The sequence below is a fragment of the Mus pahari genome, chromosome 4 (assembly GCF_900095145.1).
Source record: "Mus pahari chromosome 4, PAHARI_EIJ_v1.1, whole genome shotgun sequence".
NCBI classification, from domain to species: domain Eukaryota; kingdom Metazoa; phylum Chordata; class Mammalia; order Rodentia; family Muridae; genus Mus; species Mus pahari.
The window spans coordinates 106,436,330-106,463,314 of NC_034593.1; the positions used below are offsets into that span (position 1 = coordinate 106,436,330).

At 40.9% G+C, this 26,985-nt stretch overlaps 1 protein-coding gene across 2 annotated transcripts in view; it reads right to left on the reverse strand.

Moving 5' to 3' along the window:
• The window catches only part of Snx7 (sorting nexin 7), a 90,741-nt gene that overhangs the window by 16,450 nt on the left and 47,306 nt on the right, over nt 1-26,985 (reverse strand). For both annotated transcript variants that reach the window (XM_029538140.1, XM_021196435.1), the window contains exon 8: nt 5,253-5,405. In XM_029538140.1, coding sequence (XP_029394000.1) covers nt 5,253-5,405 — 153 coding nt within the window. The remainder of the gene's footprint in view (nt 1-5,252; nt 5,406-26,985) is intronic.

Consider the following 26,985-nt stretch of genomic DNA (forward strand, 5'->3'; position numbering starts at 1 on the left):
TTTTTTTGTTTTGTTTTTTCAAGATAGGGTTTCTCTGTATAGCCCTGGCTGTCCTGGAACTCACTTTGTAGACCAGGCTGGCCTTGAACTCAGAATTCTGCCTGACTCCGCCTCCCAAGTGCTGGGATTAAAGGCGTGTGCCACCACCGTCTGTTTTTCTTACCAATGGCAAAACAGACACATGTCTTACCTCTGTCTGGGGCAGGTCTCAGCATGTCCGAGTCCATGCTGGCCTCCCGCCTCTTCTCATTTCCTACCCACAAGTACCCATTTCTTTACTGTGCCCCTCACACACACATACCAGCACAGCTGGCTTAACAGTGTTATTTAAGATAGAAAAAATACGCGCATTTTAAGTATTAGTATATATCTAATTGCATGATGATCTATAAATACACGACAATTATGACTACTTGGAATATTATGGAAAACAACTGAAAAATATGAAAAAAAAACCTCCCAAATGTATTCATTTTAACCATCATGACCCCAAATACAAAAGTAATATACTCCATGTGGCACTTTCAAAGAGGGCCATGCAAATGCTCATTTAATCACTATGATAATCTTAGGCTAGCAAATTTTTTTTCTATAATTATACTAACATCTACTTTTCTGTAGGAGATGGGGTCATTAACTTCTATGTCTTCTTTACTTTAGGATAACTACTTAATTCCTATCTGGTAGTTTGGTATGTGTGACGTTTCTTTTAAACAGAACATGAGGCTACAAAATCATGATTTTTATATAACTACTAGTAATACTAAATAAAAACAAAATAAAACAACAAACAAGCAAAGAAGTGAAAAACCAAACAGCATCCTAGAATATGTTCCCTTTACTAACTCCACCCCTCAACACAACTGCCAGTTGCCTCTGGTCAATTCCCTACCCTTTTTATTCCCATCAGGCTGCCCTTGGTGTATTAGCACACAAAGAATGCAAAGACATTTCTGTGAGCAAAGGGCCTTCAATTATAGAGAAATCCGGGCTGTTTGTAATAGCCTTAAATTCACAGTAATGTCATGAGACAAGTTTTCTACTAGGGAAAAGGTCACTGTTCTCTTGTATGGTTTTGGTCAAACCTAGAGCCATTCTAAAGCTACCCTGACATGAAGTCCAAGGAGGTACCCAAAGCTCATGTATAAGAGGAGGTAGGATAGCTGAGTAGCATTAGTAATGCCAAAATAAAGCTTTCATAAGAATGCACTCTCATAATCCTCTGCTTCTATGGAGGATCAACAGTCTTTGAAGCTTTCTCAATCACCATAAGCATCAAGAATAATCAAAAACAATGAAAAATCCACTCACTTAAATCCACATGCCATTTTACACTGTTTCAACATCCCTGTCACATTACCACATTAGCAAGAATTGGTTTATATGCTGTTGTGCAATCATGCCCTGTTTCATATTGGTTCAGACAAGGTCACAGCACCCACATGATACATTCACATAATATCCGATCTCCTAGCGATATCCTGGTCATCTTAGTTTGTGTCAGCATACTTCACAGTGTTTTCAGAACAGTGAAATTGCCTGCAGACACACTGTGCAGACTAGTCCCCTACACAAAGAGATGCATGCTGGTACTACCCAAGCTGGCTGTGGGTTTCATGTAGAAAATAATGGAGTAACATTTTACATCCATCCTTTAGCCAGAGTCAAAGGTCACCCACAGAGTCAGGAATCCAAGTATGACGTTTCAGAATGCGCATCCGTTAAGAGTCTGACTCAGACCCGCTCTGAATATGTAATAATCTCATTTCCCTCTGTCATTCTGATATTTAAATTTGAAATTATACAAGCTGTGATCATTTCCCTTCCTACAAGTAAATTCAAAAGCAGATGTGTGAACTCTATTTTATCTTTTGCAATAGGAATAGACCCTTTGGGGATTTATCTATGTTAATGTTGAGGAAAAAGGAGACATTTCTGTGATAATATGATTAAATTAAACGGGGGACAGAAAGATCATGAAACCCTTCATTTTTCCGTGTGTCTGAGACAGTCTGAAGTTAACAGATGACAACAAACTGCTGATCTCTAAAGCTCCTGCAGCTTTTCTCCTAATTAAGACTTCTTGATCACTCAAGGGTGCCAACTTCCTTTGCCTTGGTGGACTGATATGCCCAAGATGTTAAAAATTTATTACCGAGGAAACAAGAACAAGGGATATGTGGAACAGGGTCTTTTTAAGTTAAAAAAACAAAACTTAATTGTTATTCTGAACAACAAGTCCAAGATGCAGTACACAAGATGTATTTTCACTAACAGAAATACAGTTCATTTTAGGGCAGAGTTAGAAATACAACCCAATGATGTGAACTGCTATGAAAGAAGTTTGTAGTGCTTAGGCATGTTAGTATTAATTTAACTGTTTTCAAGGGTGTGATGCTTGTGTATAAACTAAGTTTTAGCATGAGAACGACATGAATACACATTTATGTAAGATGTCCTGTCAAATCCCAAACATTTTAGTCAGGTGCAACTGAATTAATAAGAACATTCACCCCCACAATTGTATTTTTTAAGCTCAATCTCAAGCTCAGTGTGGTGGCACACACCTTTAACTCCAGCACTGCAGAGGCAGAAATGCAGAGAGGCAGAGAGAGGCAGAGAGAGGCAAAGAGAGGCAGAGAGAGGTAGAGAGAAGCAGAGAGAGGCAGAGAGAGGCAGAGAGAGGCAGAGAGAGGCAGAGAGGCAGAGAGGCAGAGAGAGGCAGAGGCAGGCAGATGTCTAATGAGTTCATGGTCAGCCTGGTTTACACAGCATGTTTCAGGTCAGCCAGGGCTGCACAGCATGACTCCTTCTCAAAATAGAAGCAAATAAAGAAAAGAAAACCCAACCAAGCAAAAGAGCCCAAACCTAGAAAACTCATCAGGAATTACATTTAAAAAATTGATAGTATTTGTCATAAAATATTTTAGTATCTTAATGAAATTATGCTTCATGATAATAAACATGTGTATTATATATTCTCATTTTTAAGGCACGTTTTTTTCTAAAAGATTTATTTCTAAATTTAAGTAAGTGTATGTGTGTGTGTGTGTGTGTGTGTGTGTGTGTGTGTGTACACTCATGTAGCAGAAGAGGGCATTGGATATTCTGGACCTGAAGCCACTGTCAGTCAGTCAGTCGAGTGTGGCATGACATAAGTGCTGGGGCCATACTCAGGTGCTCTGCAGGAAAAGGGCCCCCGACTGCTGTGTACCTGTCCAACTCTACAAAGCATGCTCATGGCTGTCTCTCAGCTGACTGTCACTAAGATGCCAGAATGTAACTATGCCCAGGCTGGACCACAGAGGAGGAGTAATGATCAATGCAGATTCAAACATTTGTGATACCGACACCTTACGTGGATAAAAGAACTTCATGAAGGAGAAGTATTTTAGGTCATTCAAACCTGTGGTTTACAGACAGATTGAGCTGTTTGGATGACTTAAAGGGTATGAATGTAGGATCAACAGTAAGGACAGACAATGAGCATCATCAGATGAAAACTCATTGGCCTTCTTAGAAGGAGTGATGAAATTAAACTGATAACTGTGTTCATCAGCCTAATCTTTTTTTTAATTGTTTTTATATTTTTCTTTATTTATTAGATATTTTCTTTATTTACATTTCAAATGTTGTCCCCTTTCCTGGTTTCCCCTCTGAAAACCCCCTATCCCTTCCCCCAGCCCCCTGCTCACCAACACATGACCCCTGCTTCCTGCCCCTGACATTCCCCTATATTTGGGCATAGAACCTTTACAGTACCAAGGGCTCTCCTCCCACTGATGACCAACTAGGCCATCTTCTGCTATATATGCAGCTAGAGCCATGAGTCCCACCATGTGTTTTCTTTGATTGGTGGTTTAGTCCCAGGGAGCTCTGGGGTTGGTTCATATTGTTGTTCTTCCTATGGGGGTTCAGACCCCTTCAGCTCCTTGGGTCCTTTCTCTAGCTCCTTCATTGGGGACCCTGTGCTCCATCCAATGGATGGCTGTGAGCATCCACTTCTGTATTTGTCAGGCACTGGCAGAGCCTCTCAGGAGACAGCTATAGCAGGCTCCTGTTAGCAAACTCTTTTTGGCAACCTCAATAGTGCTGGGTTTGGTGGTTGTTTATGGGATGGATCCCCAGGTGGGGCAGTTTCAACACTTCCTCTGCTTCTTCCTCCAACACAGCTAAATGGTTTGAACACATCCCTCACTTCTAAGTTCTTGCCCATGAGGTTTTGGTACCTGGATTTTGGTTTCTCACATCTTCAAGTAAAGATGTCTTATTCAACATTCGGATTTCAGCCTCAACATATTCTCTGAGGATCATAGCATCTCCTTTATATTAGGTTAGATTTCCCCGCAGTGTATTGCTATACTAGAATGGGTATGATGGTTTTTAGGATGCTTTGTTTTAACTGTTTCCTATACTGGGCATCACTCTATGAAAAAAAGGGCCGTGGTCATCCATGCTCTGCTCCCTGTTCAGGTTACTGCATAATGCTTGGTCATAGTAAATGCACAATTAATTTTTATTTTATGAATATGTCCATATTAGTTCATCTTTCAGAAGAAATAACTACTGAATTTAAGCTACTTATAAGATGATAATTATTGTAGCTATATAGTATACATTCCCTAATTTACTAATTTCACATATTTATTATTTTTGCCAGAGGCAGTATTAGAAACATGTATTTTAAATATTCTTCCAGTCAAGTATATTGAGACTATGCTGGGTGGAAAAAACAAAAACATTGCAGAATTCATTTGAGAAAGTAACCTCTTTGAGGACTGGTAGTTGCCAAATTCAAAATAATTATTCAAAAAGAAAAATGCTAACCAAGCATGACCTGTTTTCCCGCAAATGCTTGTTAGTTTTGGACAGAGAGATCTATAGATCAGCTGTTCTTCCCTTGTTGCTTCTTAAGTAGCTGTGGGATAGAAGAAACACGGGGTTCAGGAACAGCGGTGGATCGATTCTGTGCTCTGTCAAACATCTGCTGTTTTTCTTTCTTTGCAAATTCTTTGTAAGATAGACATAGAAAAGAGGAAAATAAGGGCACCATCAGAAACATCCAACCCTCTTTTGAGGACTGCACAGCCTTCCAGAGCAATCAACAGAGGGGGGAACCACTCCAGAATGGAGTCACCAAGGAGGCTGTGACTTTGGACTCTTTTCCCGGACTCTTTCAACAGAGCAGGTGTGGATAGTCAAGAGCAGACCGCGCAACCAGGAAGTGCTTTCAAGAACCACCATGGGCTTACCTGCTCGTAGTAGCGGATGTTCTGCTCTGCTGTGTCTGTAAACGCTGAGCTGAGGTCATTCTGCATGTTCTGCTTCCACCGCTCCCAGTCCGCTTTCAGGGCGTTATTAGCACATTCCACTTTATCTTCAAGTTTTCCAATTTCCTCTGTAAGCTGAAGACACCACGGAGAAGGGTAAGTCGAGGTGTGTGGTCCGGCCATGTGGAGAATACATTGAATCCATGTAGTCTCTCTAGTATATTAAGGTTAAGAATAGCTCCTTCTGTTTCCGGTGTGCATGTCAGATGTGCTGACCCGGCTCAGTAGTTACAAGAGGAAAGCACACTGCTGTATTCCGTAGGTTCTACTGCACAATTCTAGAGTCTGCCACATGAGGACTTCAGTTTGGATAAGGTCTCAAACTCTATGCTTCAATTGCACTATTTACAAAACAAAGTGAACTGAGTAGCACACATCTGGAAAAGAATTAATTCTATTGTTCTCACAATCACTATCATTAATGGTGCTGATATTTATATTTATGTTAATAGATATGGGATGTTCTTCACTTTAGTTTCAGTCACAGTTCCCGATTTCAATTATTATTTTTTTAAACCAGAAGCTAAACGAACTACATGCCTAGCCACAGAGATTATGTTTTCAAATATGATGGCCCAGAGTATTAACTTAGACAGTTTTGCTTCTTAGTTTGGGGTTACTGTTTCTGTGATGAAACACTAGGACCATAAAGCAAGTTGGAGAGGAAAAGGCTTACATTTCCACACAGTAGTTTATCACTGATGGATGTCAGGACAGTAATTCAAACAGGGCAGGAACCTGGAGGCAGGAGCTGATGCAGAGGCCCTGGATGGGCGCTGCTTACTGGTTTGCTCCTCATGGCTTGCTCAGCCTGCTTTCTTATAGAACCCAGGGCCACCAGCTGGGCTGGGCCCTGGCATACCAATCACTAATTAAAAAATGCCTTTCAGCTGAATATCATGTCAAGGTGAAATAAAACTACTCAGCACACTGAGATCAACCAAGTTCACAATCTCAACACATCTGACCTCCAGTCCACCCTCCATCATACAGGCTTAGTGCAATCCACCCTCCATCATACAGGCTTAGTGCAATATTTACATTTTTTCCTCCTCATCCGCACCAAATTTGAGCATGCTGTCCACTGATTTAGTCTTTACCTTTAGCACATTGAGACATATTTCACATATGTATGTGTTTGTTAATATACTCAGAATAATTTATTAAGTGTCTCGTCTGCATCAGGCATGCCTCTGGGGCTGAAAGATTCAGCACTGAAGAATAAGACAAAAATTCTTGCTTTTCCTAGAGTTTATTCTCTCTTGGGGAGAGATAGACTATATGCAAAATAAATAAAATATGAACCATCAACTTGTAATACAAGCTAAAGTAGAAAATGAAGCCCAAATGCTAGAGAGAAGAATGTTAGGCTACTGAAATTTTAGACACAGTGACCAAAGGAAATCTAAGTAAGAAAATACCATTAGAGTTGAGAGCTGATGTCTGAGAGTGAAACATGGGGTTCTCTTGGCTAAAGCTGTCTGAGCAGAGGGCATGGGTAAGGCACGGACCTGGAGGTGGATACGTGGCTGGTATCACTTGAGCAAGAGGCTGGGGTGGGTTTAAAAAGTAGAGGGGGTCCCTGGAGGTGGTGAGAGACGTAGCAGAATGATCTAATAGCTAGCTATGCTCTGGAGTTCTCTGAACCAGAGCTAAGTCAAGAGACGTGAGCAGGAACGGCATCTCTCTCAGGTTAATGACACCACTGTTTTCTCGTTTTAAAAGCTTCATCATTTGTGGTCTGACTGACTTATAAAGGGACATCATTTCAGAAGCATTTCTTTCAAGGAAATGATGATGTGAAAATGTTCAGAGGGTGAAAAGCCAGTAAGAAATATTTTTACTGATGCTTGAGTTTTTCTTTTAACATAGAATTTTGTGTTTGTGACTTTACACTTTATTTTCCTAAAGAACAGATTTTATACACACACACACACCTGTGTTTGCAATATATATACATCTCCTCTATACTTAATGGGAGATTTACATTTTTTAATGCTAAGATTCCTGGTGTGTCCTTTTCTTGATTGCTTTCCTAAGAATAACCATCTTAGGGATGTCAAGAATCACATAGCGAGTCACTGTGTTCTATTAGGAAGAATGTCCAGAAGAATGCTAACTGAATGGCTAATAATGACAGGCACTGGTGCTAACAGCCAGAGCAATAAGTGAAGCTGTTAAAAGACCAAACTCAAGCAAGACCCATGGCCATGAAAAAGAGCTCTGAGGTGGTTAGCCTTACTCCTCTGAGTTGCTGCAGAGCCATTACAGATTTTAAACAAATATTTAGGGTCCATTGGTCCACCCATCAACTGTGACCATACTCTCTTATGCTTAGCTTTGCAGTCTATGCAGTACTATATACTTGCATGGAATGACTGGCCTGAGGGCTCTCCAGAAACTGACTTGAGGAAACATAGTATTTCACTCTTAGATTTCGTCTTCTTGCCTTTGCTGTGAAGGTTAAAATGTTATCACTGCTATCACCAAGTTTCAGCAAAATCGCCCTTTGTCATTCTGTACACTGCTGCATTAAAGCTCTTTAAACAGAGATGGGTTGATGATGGTCCAGCTCTGTCCAAGGGATGCTGCAGTTATAAAGAGAAGTTGTCTTCTAATCTCAGGAGTCTCAACATGTAGCATCAGGACTAAGAAGGTTGAGAGTGGGTTTGACTTCAGGTTGAGTCCTGCTACTATCTTTTATAAGCTATGTGATATTGTAATGCTCCTGATTGAAGTCCTAAGTCCATAAGACAAACATAAAAATAGTAGCATTCCTTTCATAGAGATTCAAACAAACAAACAAAGAAACCCCACATGAAATGCAAAACACTGACTCACATAGCGTCTAACAATTTGCCAATTAGATTTTTGATCTTGACCATCATTACCAAGAATATCACATCATTAGTATTGACTGCTGCAGGAGACACGGGGCATCCAGTCCTCTTCTGGTACTTTGGTCTCTGGCACTGTGCAGTTCTTCTGTCAATGCCTGGGTCTTACTTCAGTCACCAGCGCTGTTTCTCACTCTGTCATTCCCAGTATGGAAGATGACACACATGCTTTGAGTAACTATGATCAATTCTTGATGTTTGCCTTGCTGTATTTTGCTGCTGTTGTTGTTCTTGATGAGTTCATTAATTCAGTTGGAAAATGGGAAAATGAGAATATTTCTGCACAATGAATCATCTTCTTGTGACTTTAATTTCAAAAGAACATTGCTTAAGAAGAAGCACAAGACACCCAAGTCAAAGAATGGTATGCACTGCATCACGGTAATGCTCCAGGAAAGCATAACCTAATGAGATGCTCTTCTCCTAAGATGCTTGGTGGATTTCGAATTTCTCACTTGTTTCTTGAGACTATGTTGTCATGTTGTCTTTGCTGGCCTCAAACTCAATTCAAAGCAGAGGATGACCTTGAACTCTTGATCCTCCCGCCACCTTCACGTTCTGCATCCTTACACCCAGATTCAGAGGATCTAACTCGGGCTTTGTTAGGCAAGCACTGCACAGACTGAGCTCCAAGCCCAGCCCCCTGTTACTTGCTTTGTTACAAAGCCTAGGTATTCTGAGTCGGCCATCTGTCTGAATTCTGACAAACTATGGACATCTAACAAAAGTTAACAAATTTAGGAAAATAGAATGTGTTAGACCTGTGAGGCCAAAAAAAAAAAAAACACCCTCCAGTGTCCTGGTCTATTGGGCACTAACAAGTAGCAGGCTCTGCTAGCGTAACCATTTGGAATTCATTTAATATGAATTCTTGATTGCAAAATAGTGCAGAAAAGGCTGGGTGGAGAGAATTGAATATATTCCTAACTTTTCTTTTCACAAACACTCGCGGTAATTGGTCCTCTGTCAGGTGAAACCTTAAAAAGCAAGCAATTACCTGCAAAATGTTCTAAGGCCAAAAAAAAAAAAAAAAGTACTAATAGAATATTGGAGGGTAATGAGAAAAGGTTTTTATTTAATAGTAAAGCTAATGGGTAACTTCTAGTTTCAGTTTTGTTCAGCTAGAAATTAGCCATAGTGTTAAATGAAACTCATTAATACCAGGAAACAAAACAAGATCTTCTAACAGTACATACCTATAGCAACCGTAAAAAGAGTACTAATGGACAATTACTATTTATGCCATAGGCTATGATTTTAATATGCTTTGCATATATTATCATATTTAATCTGCATAAAAGTACTATAAATTTGGTTTTATTATCTTTCTATTAGAAGCTGGGAGCCTGGGAGAAAGGACTAACAAAGAGTACAGTGACCTAAGACATAACATGGTTTCAAATCAATATCTGCCTCGTATGTGTTCTCTGTATGTCAAGAGCATGTGACCATGCATTGCCCTAGCATGCCTGTGAAGATCAAAGATAAACCATTTCAGCTCTCATTCTCAAAGATTATATCTATAATGATACATGCATGTAGAATAAAGCAAAGCCAAGAGCTATGACCAAAAGAAATAACACAATGCATCATGGAGGGAAGTCTTCAAATGAATTTACAGATACAGGACAGAAGGTTAACCATCAGGGCCTCAGACCTAGGGCAGGACCCTAGCATGAGCACAGACATTGTTTCACGGGAACACAGAGGGAGAGAAGGTTTTTATTTAATAGTAAAGTTAATGGTGGCAGAGTTTGCAGTGGACAAGTAGAACGGTAAGAAATGCAGTAGGGGAAGTAGACAGAAGCCTGGGAGGCAGCATGGGCTGCATGTGGAATGGAAGCTGCAGGGGAAAACACTGGAGGCTTTGTCTAGAGCAGACAAGATTGCAAGTTGACTAGAATAGACTTGGTGGCCAAAAGAAACAGGAGGGAGGAGAGAAGACAGGAAAACAGTGGGTTGGAAGTAGGAACTCAGAAAATGATTCATCAAAAGAACATGGTAGGTGTGGCATGTGCTCTCATTCACTCAGTCACCCACTCACCCGCTCTGTGGTATTCAGTCAGCACACATGTAGTCTACATGAGGTGTTAAAAGTTGAGGAATAGCAGTAGTCCTCATGAATCCCTTGCTGACAGGAGGACTACAAAGCAACGGGTTAAAGACAACATGAGGAGCAGTTCATGTGAAGTGTACTGCAAGGCACAGGTTTCCAGACACACCCTTAATCTGGAGCCTCAGAAGAACTGACGGTGGCTCTTTATCGTTGGGACCTAGACTAGGAGTAGCAGAGTGGTGGATGAGCAGGTGGGTGGCTCTGCAATCTTAAGGAAGATTGATGGGGAGGTTTGAGTGTAACAAAGAGTTCCTGAAAGCACTCAACCAATAGATTCCTGTGATTGCAGAGGAAAATAGAGATTGATGGCTGGAAGACAGAAGCAGGACCTAGGGGAGGACACCAGGAGAAAAGTCCAAGTGGCTTAGAATGTGAAATGGAGGTGCAGGGGGAGTGGGGTAAGAACAAGGCAAGGCAACAGTAGTGATGTGGTCATTCCCCCAAACTGCCCCTCTTGCCCGAGTGTCACAGTGTTGGATAGTTATTAAAACCCATTCATTTACAAAAGGATGGTAAAGCTCGAAGTCGGTAAGGCAAGAGAGCTCAAGATAGGAGACCTCAAGGCTACACTGATACGTAGAAATCTCCAGACTGACTCCGGGTACTAATTCTGTAGTTTTTGTCAAGCTGACAAGTGCCAGGTTGCGTGAACTGCCATCTTGATTTGTATTTTAGCAGAGCCAAATATGTCAGTAAAATAACAGAGCTTAGGAAAGGGGGGGGGGAACAACATGGGACCCACCCAGAGAAAGGCTGTGCATGGCCGAGCAGCAGCAACACCACCTCACTCTCAGACATCTCTCCCTCTCAGAAAAGCTATCATTTGGAAGGGAACCATCCCCCAGAGACCCATGGGTTAAGGTTGCTGCTTGTTCTAGTACTACTAGCAGGTGGCAGAACCTTGGGGTAGGGGGCTAATGAGAAGTTAAGTCAATGGAGACATACCCTTGAGGCAGATATTGGGACCTCTGCCCCTGTTGTCCCTGCTCTTTCTCCCCTTCCTTCTTGATTGCCATAAGGTGAGCAGCCCTCCCCAGGACATGGTGTTCTGTCTCACCATAGTCCCAAAGCCAAAAGGTCACATGACTATGGCCAGAAGTTTCTGGAGGAGTGCTGGAAAGCTGTCTACTGCCATGGCTTTTCACTTTATATATTCAGTCTTGAATGCTGTTTAAATTTCTTCTAGAATTAACAACAACATAGACACAGTGCTAGAACTTATGTGTACATAATCAAAACATGGGTTCTATTAAAATAAATGCTCATATCATTACAATTCACCAGGAAATAAAACTAGATCTATTTGTTGATTGTAACCTTCTCTGATATAATCATTTGTTTTGAGTTGTTACAGTATCACGGTTATATGAAAATTGAAAACATTTTATTTTTTCTAAGTAATTTGAACAATGTTCACGTTTAATGAAATGGAATCATTAAACCTGGTAAATTTAGGATCGAACCAATTTCAGAAATGTAAACAAGTTCAGAAAACCTTCTCCGTACAGTGGCTAGGTTATAGGAAATATGATATAAGAGTAACTTGAATTTTGTCTATTCAAAGCCCCCAAAGAAGCCTACCAGGGTGGTATACACCTGTAATCTCATCACTGTTAGGTCCAAGCAACACCTGTCCCTCATGAATGGCAGTGCTGCCGACAGTGTGTCTTAGATGAAGGGCTGGACCGATCTCAGACAGGATGCTTATCAGATAAACAGAAAGGCTGGTTTTGTTCACCAGGAAAGCTACTACTTCCCTTATCTACCCCTAGTATCAACTACCTCGGGAAGAGCATGGAGCTCCTGGTTAAGCCTAACAGCCTGTGACAGACCAAAAGTCCCCAAGCTAACCCTCAGGCTGCCCTCCTCTCCCGCTACCTCTCACGCCACATCTCCCATAACAGTGACAAGGCTTTCCCCACTAGTTGTTGTCCTCTAGTCTCTGAGGCAGCCTGGCAATTTGCTCTCCCAATAAACATTTCTTTCTACCTATAGAGTAAGTAGTCTAGTTCATAGGTTTCAGTGCGTCCTTCCCTTCTAGGCACTTAGAGACCAGAGGACAGATCCCAGATTCAAGCTGCCCTGGATTACACAGTGAGGTCGTGGCTACACAGTGAGATCTTTTTTCATACAAAAACTCCAAAGAAAAGTGTGTGTGTGTGTGTGTGTGTGTGTGTGTGTGTGTGTGTGTGTGTGTGTGATTAGAGAGTTCAGAAGCAGCTCACTTCATCAACTTAAGGGACGCATATAATGGGCTGGAAAAATGGCTTGGTAGTTGAGAGCAATGTCCGCTCTTCCAGAGGACCTGGGTTTGATTGCCAGAACCCATATGGCAGTTCACAACCATATGTAATTCCAGTGCCAGGGGATCCCAGGCCCTCTCTTGTCCCTGGGAACTCCAGGGACAGATACAGTTAGTACAGAGGTATACATTTGGGAAATCGTCCATACACATAAAATAAAATATTTAAAAAAGAAAAGGATATACTGAAAAAGATATAATGGTCTCTGTTCACTTAGTTAATTCATACATTATACAATGATCAGGGCACATGGTAGATGTTGTAAGAAATAAAACCAATACAATAACCACTAAGTTTCTTGCGGCACATAACACATACTATTAAAATAGGATTCTTCAATTTTGGAGTTCTTTGTACTGGAATAATAAAGTGGGATTAAACTGCATTTTTCACTCAAGAATCTTTTTTTTTTTTCTGACAGAAGAATATGAAAAAAACTGTAGGAAACTTGGAACACACTTTCTGATAATTATTATTCATGAAGAGTAAAACTAAAGTATGGTGATGCCTGAGAACTGGCAACGTCACAGAGGAAAAAAAATAATGGGGGTGGGGGGGAATAGACACCAAGATAAATCAACCACTTTTATCACCTTATTACCAATTAAGGTCTATTTGATGACTAAATTGATCTATTTTTTAATGATGTAAGAGGAATCCATTATGGAGAAAATAAAACAAGCTTGGGGTTTGTGTTCTATCCCATCATATGCATAAGTCCCAGGTGAAGTTGGAAAGTCCCTTCACTAGCTTGCTGGAGTGGACATTACTGTTTATTTCTTTCCATCAGCCTAAGATTGTCGGGAGGATTATTCTACAATTCCAATGACTACGGAAGCGCTGCTCCCCAGACCCCAGTATGGTACTGTCTTCCTGCTCATCTGCTCATCGTGGTGGAAGGTTTGTGTGTCATACAGGGCAGTGGAGAGAAGAAAGTGGGTAAGTTCTAGTGCATTAGTCACGTTTACTGAAACACAACACCAGCCTCCGCTTCGCATGGCCTCACGGGGCTTTTACACCACTGTGGTCCATTAAGTCATTTTTAACAGTTATTAATGTTTTCAGCACTTTGTCTCCCAAGTCCTTAAGCACCCTGCATCTTTTTTTCTTAAACCCCAAACCCTGATTTGAAGTGAAACTAACTCAGAAGTCTACAGAATCTGGCTACTTTTCACTAATGACTTTTATAACTTTCAATTCTGTTACATTTTTTTAAATATTTAAAAAACATATATCCATGCAAGTCCAACTAACAGATATAGCTCTTTTATCCACGTTTGCCACTAAAATGCAGGCTCTTACTCTCTTTTAAAAAAAACAAGAAATTAAAAAATTGGTTTTAGCATGAAATGTTCCTTCCTATACAGATCTTTATTTTAAATTGCCTACTGTGAGTTAGGCGTAGGTCCACCCACATCAAGGGATCAGGGACACATGTAAGGAAGGGTCCTTGTCCCTGGGAGTCAGCTTTCTAGGAGAGACTTAATATCCATATCATACCTTTACTTCCCATAGATATTTAGTATGGCTCCAAATTGCCATGCGATGAAATTAAGGTACATGAAAACACACAATCAAAGGTAATCAAACTCGGAGGTGATGACATCATTAGCATAATGCCTCATGCTCGGTTCTCCCATGGGTGACGGAGAAAGGTGTCTGTGCTGGGCAGGTGACGCTCCTGCCTCGTTGATAATATCTCTGCCCTTGAAGACATGCAATTGGCTACAGGACTGACATTCCTCATTTCCTGTCTACTTCCCTTGGCTGACTTTCTCAGCTTGTTAACAAGTTAGTTTTGATTCATTCTCCCAAGTTTTTGTCTAAAATTTAGAACTGCATAGTTACACAATAGAGACTAATGATTTAAACTACAAGGCTCTGAGGTTCTAGGAGTCCAGTCCTGCCTAAAAATGTCACGGGGTAAATTTCCTAATCTATAATCTATAAAATAAGAAAGCAGTACTTACTCCATAGGATCTTATGGAATATGCTGGCAACATGCCTGGGACCCAAGCTTTTTTTTTTTTTTTTCCTTTTTCTAACATTTTAGTGTGTGCGTGTGTTTCAAATCATGCACCCCAATCCTACTCATCTCCCCTAAACATGTCAACTGACATTAGTCCAGATCAAGGACGTCCACCTGTCCTTTGGTGGTAAGAGACCCCTGCTACTGCAGGGCCATGCATAAACCCAGACACGGTCCCCAGTGACAGCACAGGCTAGGACCCCACCATGGTCTCAGGCAGCATCACAGGCTACTCGCATCAAGCTGTTCCTCACTACACATGTTAGTGTTAGAGACCCACTGAAGAGACTGTGAAAGGTACTGAGATAGGTACTTGTCGAGGCAGAACCACTCTCTACTTGGGCCTGCAGATTTCCAATGAATAACTTACAAAGCAGATAAAAGCTTCCACTTGCCCTTTCTGAAATGGAAACTTACAGGTTCTTTGGAAAGTCAGTTGTATTGGATAGTAATTTGCTGAGACAAACACTCGAAGGAATATTTTCCTGAACTGGACACAGGTGAAAGGCTAAGGCAGACTCATGAAGAAATATTTTGCTGAAGCAGACACAGGAGAAAGGACGTCAGCTGAGACAGATGCACCTGCTGAGGCAAGACCCATGGATGGGATGTTTGGAGGGATATAGAAAGGGATTCGACAGACAGTGTTGGCTGTCGAGCTTGGCTCGCTGGTACCGCTGGCTCTGAATGCTTGTTCGTCTCGCATCTTTGCTGATCTTTGCGTCTTTGCCGATCTTCCCTTCACTGAGAGAAGCACAGGGGAGAACTTCTCCTTGGGTTCCTGCTGGTTCCTCCTGCTGACTCGTGCTGAGGCCTGGCTGTCTCCTCTAGGTTGGGACACAGATGCAGCTAATCTGACAGGAATGCTGATATATCTGTGAAGTGTTTGTGAGTAGATAGAGCGGCTGCTGTTGACCTGTGAAGAGAAGCTGATTTCCAGACAACACAGATGGGATCTTCTCCAAAGAACCTTGCTAAACAGGTCCGCTACCCACCCCTGACCACCATATCCTTTCTTTTCCATTACCTTTGGTGGGTGGTGGACTAAAAGGGAGGTTAAAGCATTTAAGAGCCATCACTGAAAATTAGGGTTTGAAAAAAAATTCAAGTTAGACTTTTCTTTCAGTAATTTCCTTCTGTGGACACCTTGGATTGAGTCAAGACACTCATGTGAAACTCAAAAGCCAGAGTTCTCAAGGGCTGGCTAAGAGTACTTGCTGCGAAGACACAGGGCTGGGGTTCAGATCTCAGAATCCACATAAAAAGCAGGGCATGGCCAGGCAAGCTCATGTTGTAGGCGGTAGAGACTGAAGGCTGCCAGGCTCGCTATAGGTTCCATGAGAGATCCTACAGACAGTAAGAGACAGGACACCCTAAGGTCCTGGTCTCTGTATCCAGGCACATATGTCTGCGTACATGTATATGTACACCTAGCATAAGTACCAATAAATACTGAATTAGAAAAACAAAATGTGAAGCTGGAGAGCTTTTAAGAAATGCAAAGCTTGCATTAGACACTAGTGTGTCTGAAGTTTACGGGGGGGGGGGGGAGGTGCAGTCTGGATCCTTTACATGACAGAAATTAAACTGTTCTGACAATCTAAAAAAACTTTGAACTATATGCAACATTAAACCATGTGTCAGAAGAACATGTGTTTCCTGAGTTATAATTTTAATAAAGAATTTATATACTTCGGCATTACAATTCCAGAGGAGTTCATTGCCTTGACTGACAACAGTGCTGTCAAAACATCTGTTATATAAATATGAAGATGGGCCAGTGAGATGGCTCCTCAGGAAAGCATATGCTGTGGAGGCCAATGGGCTAAACTCAGTCCTCATGACCCACATGGTGGCAATAAAGAATCTATCCACTTAGGTTGTCCTCTGAAGCACTTGTGGATTGCATGTGTGTATTAGCACACTTGTGCTCAGGGGCAGGGGGTGGGAGGGCCTTCCCTACAGTTTATTTCCACGGATTACCTTTCTTCAATACCTGTGGTCTATCATTGTTAAATAAAAGAAGAATACTCTTTTGCCTGCTCTCGGGACCTTATTCCTTCCAGAAGGCTGCCCTGCCTCAATATAAGGGCTTTTGCCTTGTCTTACTCTATCTTGTTTTGTCGTGGTTGGTGGTTGTCTCTTGGAAGCGTGCCCTTTTTTGAAGGGAAATTAAAGCGTTATGGATCCTGAGGAGAGGGTGGTGGAGAGGAGCTGGGAGGAGTGGAGGATGGGGAAACCCTGGTCAAGGTGTAATGGACAAGAGAAGATTCTATTCTCAATTAAAAAAAAGAAAAAGAAAAAATAATAATGTAGAGGAAATTATACCTGCTTCTCAGAGAGAGAAGCATTGGTATTGCCTATTAGGTCATTAAACCGTTAACCCATGAGTCCTGATTTTATAATGTCCTATATTAAAAGTAAACATAACTTATCTCCACTACCTCACTGACTTATAGACACACTAACCTGGAGGGGGAAAACCCGTGAGGCTACAACGCTACACAAGGGACTACAGGTAACTAAGGAATACTGAGGATGGGAGAGAGTCTTCTGGTTAGCCAATAATAAAAGGGCTGCCCTGACACCATATATACAAGTAATAGAGACCAAGCAGGTTGTACTTAGGGATATATGTACATACACATACATTCAATTCATCCATACACACACACACACACACACACACACACACATACTCACATAGACATATGCTCTTTCTTTCACTCTCCCTCCTTCCCTCCCTCACTCCCTCCCTGCATCCATCTTCTCCCCACAGTTATCATCTCAGTATATCAGCTCTCAGCTACTGCCCCAATGCCATGTATGCCTGCCTGCTGCCTGACACTCCACCACGATGGTCATGGTGTCTTCTCATACTAATAGGAAAGTAACCAAGATGTGTAGGGATCATCCTCATGAAGGAAAACAGCTCAAAAGCATTTACTTTAGAGCCAGGTGAAACACAAGTGTTTTCTGTTGCTAATAACTATTCCTTTATTTTACGTGTCCTTTCCTTTCCTTATGTAAGCTCTGCCCTTTTAAGAAAGCCAATTACTTAAATAGCACCATTCTAAGAAATGATTGGTACTTGTGCTAGGTGTACGTATACATGTACACAGACATATGTGCCTGGATACAGAGACCAGGACCTTAGGGTGTCCTGTCTATTACTGCCTTCCTTTTGAGCCACAGCCTTCAGTCCGCTGTGGCCATCGAGTTAGAGGAGATCCATTGCTTAGTTTCCCTTTATTCCCAAGAGAATTGGAATAGAAACTGTAAAGGAAGATTATTTACAGTTTGGGGGAAAAATATGAGTAAAAGAACCCAGCTTCTCTCACCACGCCCTGCGACAGTCTTGCAACCCACGGACAAGCTTGACATGAAACCTCAAAGCTATGTCAATGTCCTTTACTGGGAAGGGAACAACAGTGGACCAATTCACTTCCCATCTCCGTGCTCAGCACACAGGTCTGACCTCCACCATTCTGACCTCCACCATCTCCCCTCTGTTACATGGAATTACAGGAAACTGTAGATGGAAGGATTAATCTTGAGAACGGAAATGCCTGACTTGCTTCCCTATTATGTCTCTAAGAATTTCTTAATACCCAAAATTACCATAAAAATTTTAAAGTGTGAATGATCCTATCCATAAAAGAACATAACACCTAATTTTCAATAAAATAATATAATTTGAGAATTATTATTCTTAACTCAAAATATCTCTGTTTTCTTTTTTAAATGACTTCTGTATGATTTCCTTTTATGGAAAAGGAAAAGCCCAGACACTCAACTTATTCAAATGTTAAAACTCTCTCCTCACAATAAGACAAGCTGAGGAAATTACCATTTGGAAAAGTTCTTGAAAATAACATACCTAAATAAAAAGATTTAGATTGCCACTCTATCAGAAGACAATAGATAACTCAAAAATTAAATTCTAATCTGACAGCTACCTCTCCTTAACAAGCACTAATTAAATTGCAGGAGAGAAGAGGGCTCTTAACAATAAAATTGTATTATTTTCTGATTCATAAGAGAGGCAAGATGTGTCTGGAGAAATTAAATGCTTGATGATCCAATGCTGTTCAAGCACACGCGTGGTTGCTAAGTAGTACCTTTCTTAACATACTTTATGATTCACACTGTTCTCAAGAAGAAGAAACCTCGCTCCTTGAAATTTACTGCAGATTTAGTATCTAAAGGTAACGTGTTCAATAGTACACAATGGATTCTCTAAAAATGACAACTTGAGTCTGGAAACACCCACAAATGCTGTTGCTGAATCACTGTTGAAGCCAGAATCTCCATCAGCATTAGCATCCTTCAGATAGTAATTATGGCTACTTGGGACACTGTAGGCACAGAAAGCCAATTACTTAAATAGCACCATTCTAAGAAATGATGAGTTCCCCCTTGAATCTTCTACACAGGCAAGTATGGCAAACATGCACAGAGACATCAAGAATTCTTCTCTTTCTAAGGTTTCCAGCAGTCCATTTATAAAACCCTTTAAAAGAAATCAACTTCTGCCCAGACTCCAGGTTCTCTAACCTCTGATGGGGCAGATGATGCTGCGGGTATATGTATAGGAAAGTTTGCATGCTACATGGAGGAATTTCTATTTTCATTTAGCTTAATCAGAACTTTTAGTATTATTAATTCACTGTTTATAAAAGAGGCTGAATACACGATTAGAGAAGTATAGATAAGAAAATATAGGTTTAAAATGTACATGTATGGAATGGTACGATCAAAGGTATTTAGGGATACAGTGCATGGGACAGGTCTGGATGCATTTTCCAAAGAGCCACACAGTGACTCCTGGATCTCCACCATAGAAAATCAGTAGACTCTTTAAGGTATTACATCACTGGAGATAGGCCCAAATCTGAACTGTAGGATGCTCATCTCTTCCTTGTTCTATTTCCATGGCCCATGAGGCAAGCAGCATACTTTGCCACGTTACCGCCATGATGCAATGATTCATCAGAGGCCCTAAAATAAAATGAAGAGGACTACTGACCTCTGATTGAAAGTTTTAAAACCCCCAAATAAGCCTTTTTTCCTTAAATGCCATGTAACTTCGGTATTTTGTCATAGTGATGGGAAGCTAGTATAGCAAGAAAGAAAAAAAATCTGGTGATTGATTGTCATGATTGATTGCTTTGGCATTGCATAGAAATTATACTTCAATTAAACAAATTCCCCTGATGTGTCTTTAGACATCCATCACCCCTATTTGAATCATTACCAGAGCTAATGTTTCATGAGAATGACTGCTCTTTGAAGAAATTCAGTAGTTAAAATTACTGCACATTCCAAAACAGGACTAGTCCATGGCCCCCCTACAGGGATCAATGCTCTGCTCTAAACCACACAGTGTGGTAGCAGTGACCACATGCAACTATGGCAATGTAGCTAGTGAAAGGGAGGAGTCTGAGTTTTGTACTTAAGTTTAGTTGACTCAACCTTTAGGTCAATGGCACCTGTTTCTTGTATGCCATACAGCACAGTATAGCTCCAGAAGGTCATAAGCACCCATATTCAATAGTTTATATGTCAGGTCAGTAATAAGGGAGAATTCCATCCCAAAAGCGTCCTTAAAGAGCACTGCTTTTATTGACTTCCTAAAAAGTCTCTGGTATTATGGGGTATCTCAATCACCTCCCTCTGTATGACGGAAGACTATCTTGAAAGAGACAACAATCAAGATCAAAAACTCTAAAAAGAATATTTCCAGGTCGCTCTAGTAGCTTATATTCAAATACCTGAATTTTGAGGTAATTTGCAGAAATTGTAAGTGTGTTGTTTGTCACTGTTGCGGTATCCTGGAGAGCAAGGTCTTAAAGGAGTTGCATTTAAAGTAGGGAGCTGAGGAAATGGCTTGCTCAGGAAAGTGTTTGCCAGGCATGTTAAAAGCTAGGCATGGTGGTGCACATAAGTGACATCATCGCTCTGTTGATAGATCCCTGGCTCAATAGCCCATCAGCCTAACCAAATCAGGGAGCCTGGGAGTCCAGTGAGAGAGTCTCCCAAACAATCTAGGTAGATGGCTTCTGAGAAATGAAATCTGATGTTCATTTCTGATCTCCACATAAATGCACATACACATTCTCTCTGTCTCTGTCTCTGTCTCTCTGTCTCTCTGTCTCTCTGTCTCTCTCTCTCTCTCTCTCTCTCACACACACACACACACACACACACATACACACATACAACCCTCAGGTAAATTTCATAGACAGCATCAAAAATCACTAGAGAAAATATTATTAGGCCATAGGCTGCTCTGGCAAATCTGGATGATTATCCAAAAAATAAATATAGGTAATTGATAGATGAATTGAGGAACAACTAGATATGTAGACAGATATTTCAATTAAAACCTAAAAATTTTAACCAGAAGTATTTTTTTTTTTCTTTTTGGTTTCCCGAGACACGGTTTCTCTGTATAGCCCTGGCTGTCCTGGAACTCACTTTGTAGACCAGGCTGGCCTCAAACTCAGAAATCTGCCTGCCTCTGCCTCCCAAGTGCTGGGATCAAAGGTGTGCACCACCACACCTGGCTCACCAGAAGTATTTCTAAGCACCTCAAATATTCAACCGTAAAAAGTAAGCTTAACTATGGAAATCTGTGTTGCAGTACCTCAGTAAGATGGCTATACAACAAGCTGAGAAAGTTTCATTTTTAAAATCTTTGTTATTATTATTAATTATATATTTCTACTTATTTACTTTACCTCCTGCTCACTGCCCACCTCCTGGCCAGCCCCTCCCACAATCCTTCCCCGATCACCCCTCCCCACCCTGACACATCATGGAGGCTAGGTGCATCCTCTCCCACTGAGATCTGACAAGTCAGTCCAGCTAGAAAAACATATTGCACATATAGGCAATGAGAAAGTTTCATTTTGAAGATGGCCCCACGTTACTTCTGAATGGCTCAAAGAAAAGGAGTGATGCTCTAAGAGAAGCTTGGTAAACCCGGTCACCAGCGACTAAAGAGGGCATCATCATCATCATTAATAAGATACATACAGGACCACATACTGCCCAACGGGAGTCGATGAGATGATTACAGAATTACTTGAGTGAAATCTCACATACTACTAATTATAATATAATCAAGATGAAATATCCAGTAAATAAATACTTAGACTTCCACAAAACAGCTGCCCCGTGGTCTTTGAAGGCCTGATGATCATGAAGGTTAAGGAAAGAAGAGATTATCGGAGGAGGAGGAGGAGGAGGAGGAGGAGGCAGCCTCTAGGTGCTGTAGACAGCAGTAGTGAACTATGGGAGACTATGCATGGCATCTGAACATTAGATGGTTGGAATGGATCAGTGGGAACCCAGTGATATTTCCAAGAATCTCATGGCTATGGGGGAGAACGGCCATGTTCATAAGGCACAGTTATTCTGGGGTCATGACTGTAAGGTTTGCACCCTCCTCTTCAATGATTCAAGGAGAAAACCAAAGAGCTGCACTTAGAAATGTTGGGAAGTCTTTCACTTTGATAGACAAAAGGCTTCTAGGTTCTGGTCTTAACACAATGCCAAGGTAATGCATGGGATGGAGGGTAACTCCAAGGCCTGCAGAGTAGATTACTTCCTCCTCTTCTTTCTGCCACAGCTAGCAGCCCTCTGTCTTACCCTCTAGCTTCAAGTGCTTCAGCCAAGCTCCTGAAACCTGCTGAGCCTATTCCCTTCAGGGAGTCATGGATCCTACCTTTTTTTGTAAAATACTGAATGCTGTGTTCCAGATTTTGAGCCAAATGTCTCCTACCATTACTTATCTCTCTCTCTCTCTCTCTTTTTAATTTAACCTTTTATTTATTTATTTTTCTAGGCACACACACTCTTATCACTATATATAGAGTTTCTTATCACATCACCTTGCTTTATTGTCTTCAAAGCACAAATATCTGTCTAAGATTACAACAGCCATTCAGTATCTTGTTCGACTTGTTCTCAAGGCCTTTCTGGTACATTATATGTTCCTTAGGACAGAAATGTTCTCAGTCTTATTTGCGGTGGATTATATTCCATATATGCCTGTGTATTTAAAAAAAACTATTAAGTGTTGCTGCATCCTATTTGTTTTTAATTACATGTATATGTAACTGTATCTATTGATTGAGTTTTTAGACCTCAATCTTCTCTATATAAAAATGGGATTTGAGGCTAGAGAGACAGTTCAGTAGTTATTAGCACTTGCTATTCCTGTATAGGACTAGAATTTGGTACCAACCCCTTCAGGAAGGTCAAAAGCATCTACAACTCCAGATCCAGGGGATTCAAACTTCCTTTTCTGGTTTCTGAGGACACCTACATTCATGTCCACAGACCCACACATGGACAGTTCCATATACATGTAATTTAAAAATAGAATAATTCTTAAAACAGGGGTGTGTGAATATAGCTACTGTGTACCTCATAGAAACATTCAGTGGATGATAGAAGCAAAAGATTAACACAGTTTTTGACATGCACTATGCAGCCAAAAAATATTGAACATGGTTACAAAAGGAAAAGTACCAGTTTGGGCCTACAACATTCTATTCCTGCACAAACATCATGACCAAGAAGCAGTTGGGGAGGAAAGGGTTTATTCAGCTTACATTTCCACATTGCTGTTGATCACCAAAGGAAGTCAGGACTGGAACCCAAGACTACCAGCTCAGAGATGGCACCACCCACAAGGGGACCTTCCCCCTTGGTCACTAATTGAGAAAATGCCTTACAGCTGGATCTCGTGAAGGCATTACCCCAACTGAAGCTCCTCTCTCTGTGATAACGCCAGCCTGTGTCAAGTTGACGCAAAACTAGCCAGTACACATGGTTACCTAAAAATATTACCCCAGATTGTAGAAGTTTGGAGTAAATAGTCTACAGAATAAGTCATAAACAAATATCAGTATATCTTAGAATTTTAGACAAGTTTCTATATAATGTGTGTTTGGTAGCCTTTGCAGTGATTTCCAAATCATGTTTATGAACTTCGGATCTTGCTATGTACAGGTGAATTACCTTATATTCTTTTTATAGCATTTCTGTATCACACCCATTTACAGAAATATCTCTTTTATAATGTTTCATTCTCTGAGGTTTTAGTCTGTTTTCTGCATCAGGAATTTCTGTAGATTTATGGCTTGCTGCACACATTGTTCTATAATTTAGATTTTCAGAAGGAAATGTTGCATGTTGCTGCCTCCTGCAGACTCTGTAGCATATACCACCTGCAGCTGAGAGCCTGTACTTCACTTTCTTCACTAGAATTGCTGGGAAAAGGAGTATTCGTTTTTAAGATATTTTTATAGATCCAGTTTGGGGAGAACTTAAATATGTAATTAGGCCGTCTTTGTTTGTTTCCCCAAAATAATTTAGAACTTTTTAAGGACTATAGTTATGGTTACCAGATAATTTATTTGACACGTATCTGTGTGATAAAGGAAGAATAAGAAAAAGGTTGTGAGTTTATGTCTAGAAACAAAGATATGATTTACCCAAGTCAAAAAATCAGTCAGTTGGGCTAGAGAGATGGCTCAGTGGTTAAAAGCACTGACTGCTCTTCCAGAGGTCCTGAGTTCAATTCCCAGCAACCACATGGTGGCTCACAACCATCTGTAATGGGATGCCCTCTTCTGGTGTGTCTNCCACCCACAAGGGGACCTCCCTGCTTGATCACTAATTGAGAAAATGCCTTACAGCTGGATCTCATGGAGGCATTTCCCCAACTGAAGCTCCTTTCTCTACTAACTCCAGCTTGTGTCAACTTGACACAAAACTACCCAGTACAGACATACTCTGAATTCTATTTAAGAATATGCATGTACACCATGTGAATATCTTGTCCCAAGGAGGCCAGAGGGGAATTTCAGATTCCCTAGAACTTACATTACAGAGAGCTGTGAGATGCCAAGTGAATGTAGGGAACTGAACCCGGGTCCTCTGCAGCAATAACATGTGCTCTTAACCACTGAGCCATCCTGCCAGCCTTTTAGTCTGTATTTTAACACATGGATGGTGAGGTGTCTGCACATTTCTACCCAGTTGCTTTTCCAGCTAACTAATGATTCAGAAGAAATAAAGGCTTACTACCCGAACTCTGCAAATTCATAATAAATCAAGATGCACTTACTATAAAAATAACTTAAATATGCTAGCAAACAAACAAAAGCTATTAGTAATTTTCTTCCTTTGAGAGAAGATCTAACCATAGGAAGCACACATCAAACTTTGAACTCCTGTTTTGCCTGAGCTAGCCTCAAGAGTATAATCTACTACTCCTCTGCTCAACCTGGTATCGTTCTTTAAAAGTTTTCAGTACTAATGAATAATAAAGTTGTTCATAGTTCAAAAGATGTATGTGAGGATATCATTATGCTTTATCTAATATTTTTACATGTTTGTACTTACTATAGCTTAGCAAATGTTCATTACCCCAAGTTGTAGGTTTCAAAAATGATTTCTTTAAAAGTAAACTTTCTTTAAAGGAAGCATTATTTCTGGGTGTTCACAGAAAAAGAATGGCTAATGTCTAATTAAGGTTACAAGTTAAGGGCAAGTGAATCAAAGCCCTCTGCAGGCTACTGGCTCCCTGTGTGCTGTTGCTGTAAGCATAATCAAATATTTATTGAGTGTCCAAGCAGAGCTGGAAGTGAAAGAGATATGCAAGACAGACCCTCAGGGTACATTCTTTATTAACAAAATGTTTAAATAAAAAAAAAAAGAGAAATCTCTGTTGAATGTCTGGATAGGACAGCTGTTTAAACTCTTATGCTCATGGCAGGAGGACCCCACAAAGAAAATCACAAATCCAAATACCAGACAGAGAAGGGTGTTTTAAATATTTAAAAAAGGGTGGGGGGCTAGAATTTCCAACTTCTCTTTTTACTTACCCATCTGTTACTTTTCCTGGTATAGTGAAGAGAGGAAAGGAAAAGCAGCCTGGAGAAAGGCAGAACTTAAGTGCATCCCTAAGAAAATGAGCTATAACAATGACAAGGAGGAGGAGGAGGAGGAGGAGGAGGAGGAGGAGGAGGAGGAGGAGGAGGAACAACCACCACTACCATTCTGTATATGCTGGCCTTCTTTATTCTCCTGCCCTCTCCCACCACAAACACACAGAGGCCCCTGGGACACTATTAGGTCCTCCACTACCACCACCACCAGAGTAAGAAACAGTTACTTCCAATACATAATTTCATCGGCAACATCTTAGAAGTACTTTTTTTTTTTTTTTTTGCTCCTAAAGTATCTGCTGTTTTCTGGGTCAAAGTGATAAGAGCCATTTAGGGCTTATGCTTGTATTTGCAGATGACATGCTGATGTCTGTTCATTCAAAAAAAATAACTTAAAAATAATTGGTCTAGAATATATTATATAAAAGTGGCCGGCCTTGTAGAAGAGGTTGGAGTTTTACCTCTAGCTCCTGTTAATATATGTTTCACATGCTCCATGCATCTCACATGCTCCATGTGTCTCATGTGCTCCATGTGGCTCACGTGCTCCATGTTGGATTTAGCATGATTTCCCTCATTAGACTTCACTGGTTTAAAAACAAAAAAAAATAAGTGGAGAGAGACAAAAGTAACGGGGCTGAAGGGATAGCTTACCCTTAAGGGCACATGTTGCTCTCACAGGGGTCCCAAGTGCCATTCCCAGTACCCACATGAGGTGGCTCACAACCATGTGTAACTCCAGCCCCAAGGGACCTAATGCTCTCTTCTGACCTGTGCGGACACCTACCTACACAGAATGCAAAATAAAAATCCTTTTCAAAACGACAATAGTGGAGAAGATGTTAAGCATGGAAATAAGAAAAGACAAAGCCAGCTGTGTGGCCATCTCTTCTGCAAAGGAAACATGTGCCAGACAGCAGCACATCAGGATGGATGATGGATCAGCACCTGACAAAGACCGTGACAAGTAGGCTGAGAGGAGAGATCAGATCAGGTGGCCAAGCCAAGACCTGAGAAAACTGAAGACACTACTCAATCCCCAGGAAGCGCAATTGCTGCCGCCAAGAGGAAATGGAAGCTTTCTCATGGGTCCTCAGAAAGGAAAACGATAAAGTGCTCAGCTCAAGTGGAATCGTGGCACACCTTCAAATGGCCTTCATTGTACATTAATGAATGACGACTCGGGACCAAGTGTGGCTTAGCTAAGGCAATTCCCATGCTCCTCAAACACAAGTTTTAAATTGTCTGTATAAATCCAGATGCATTAAAATATTCATTAGTGTACGATTCCACTGGATAGAGTGCCTAATATACCGTTTAGTACTTTGAATTCTGCCTCTCTC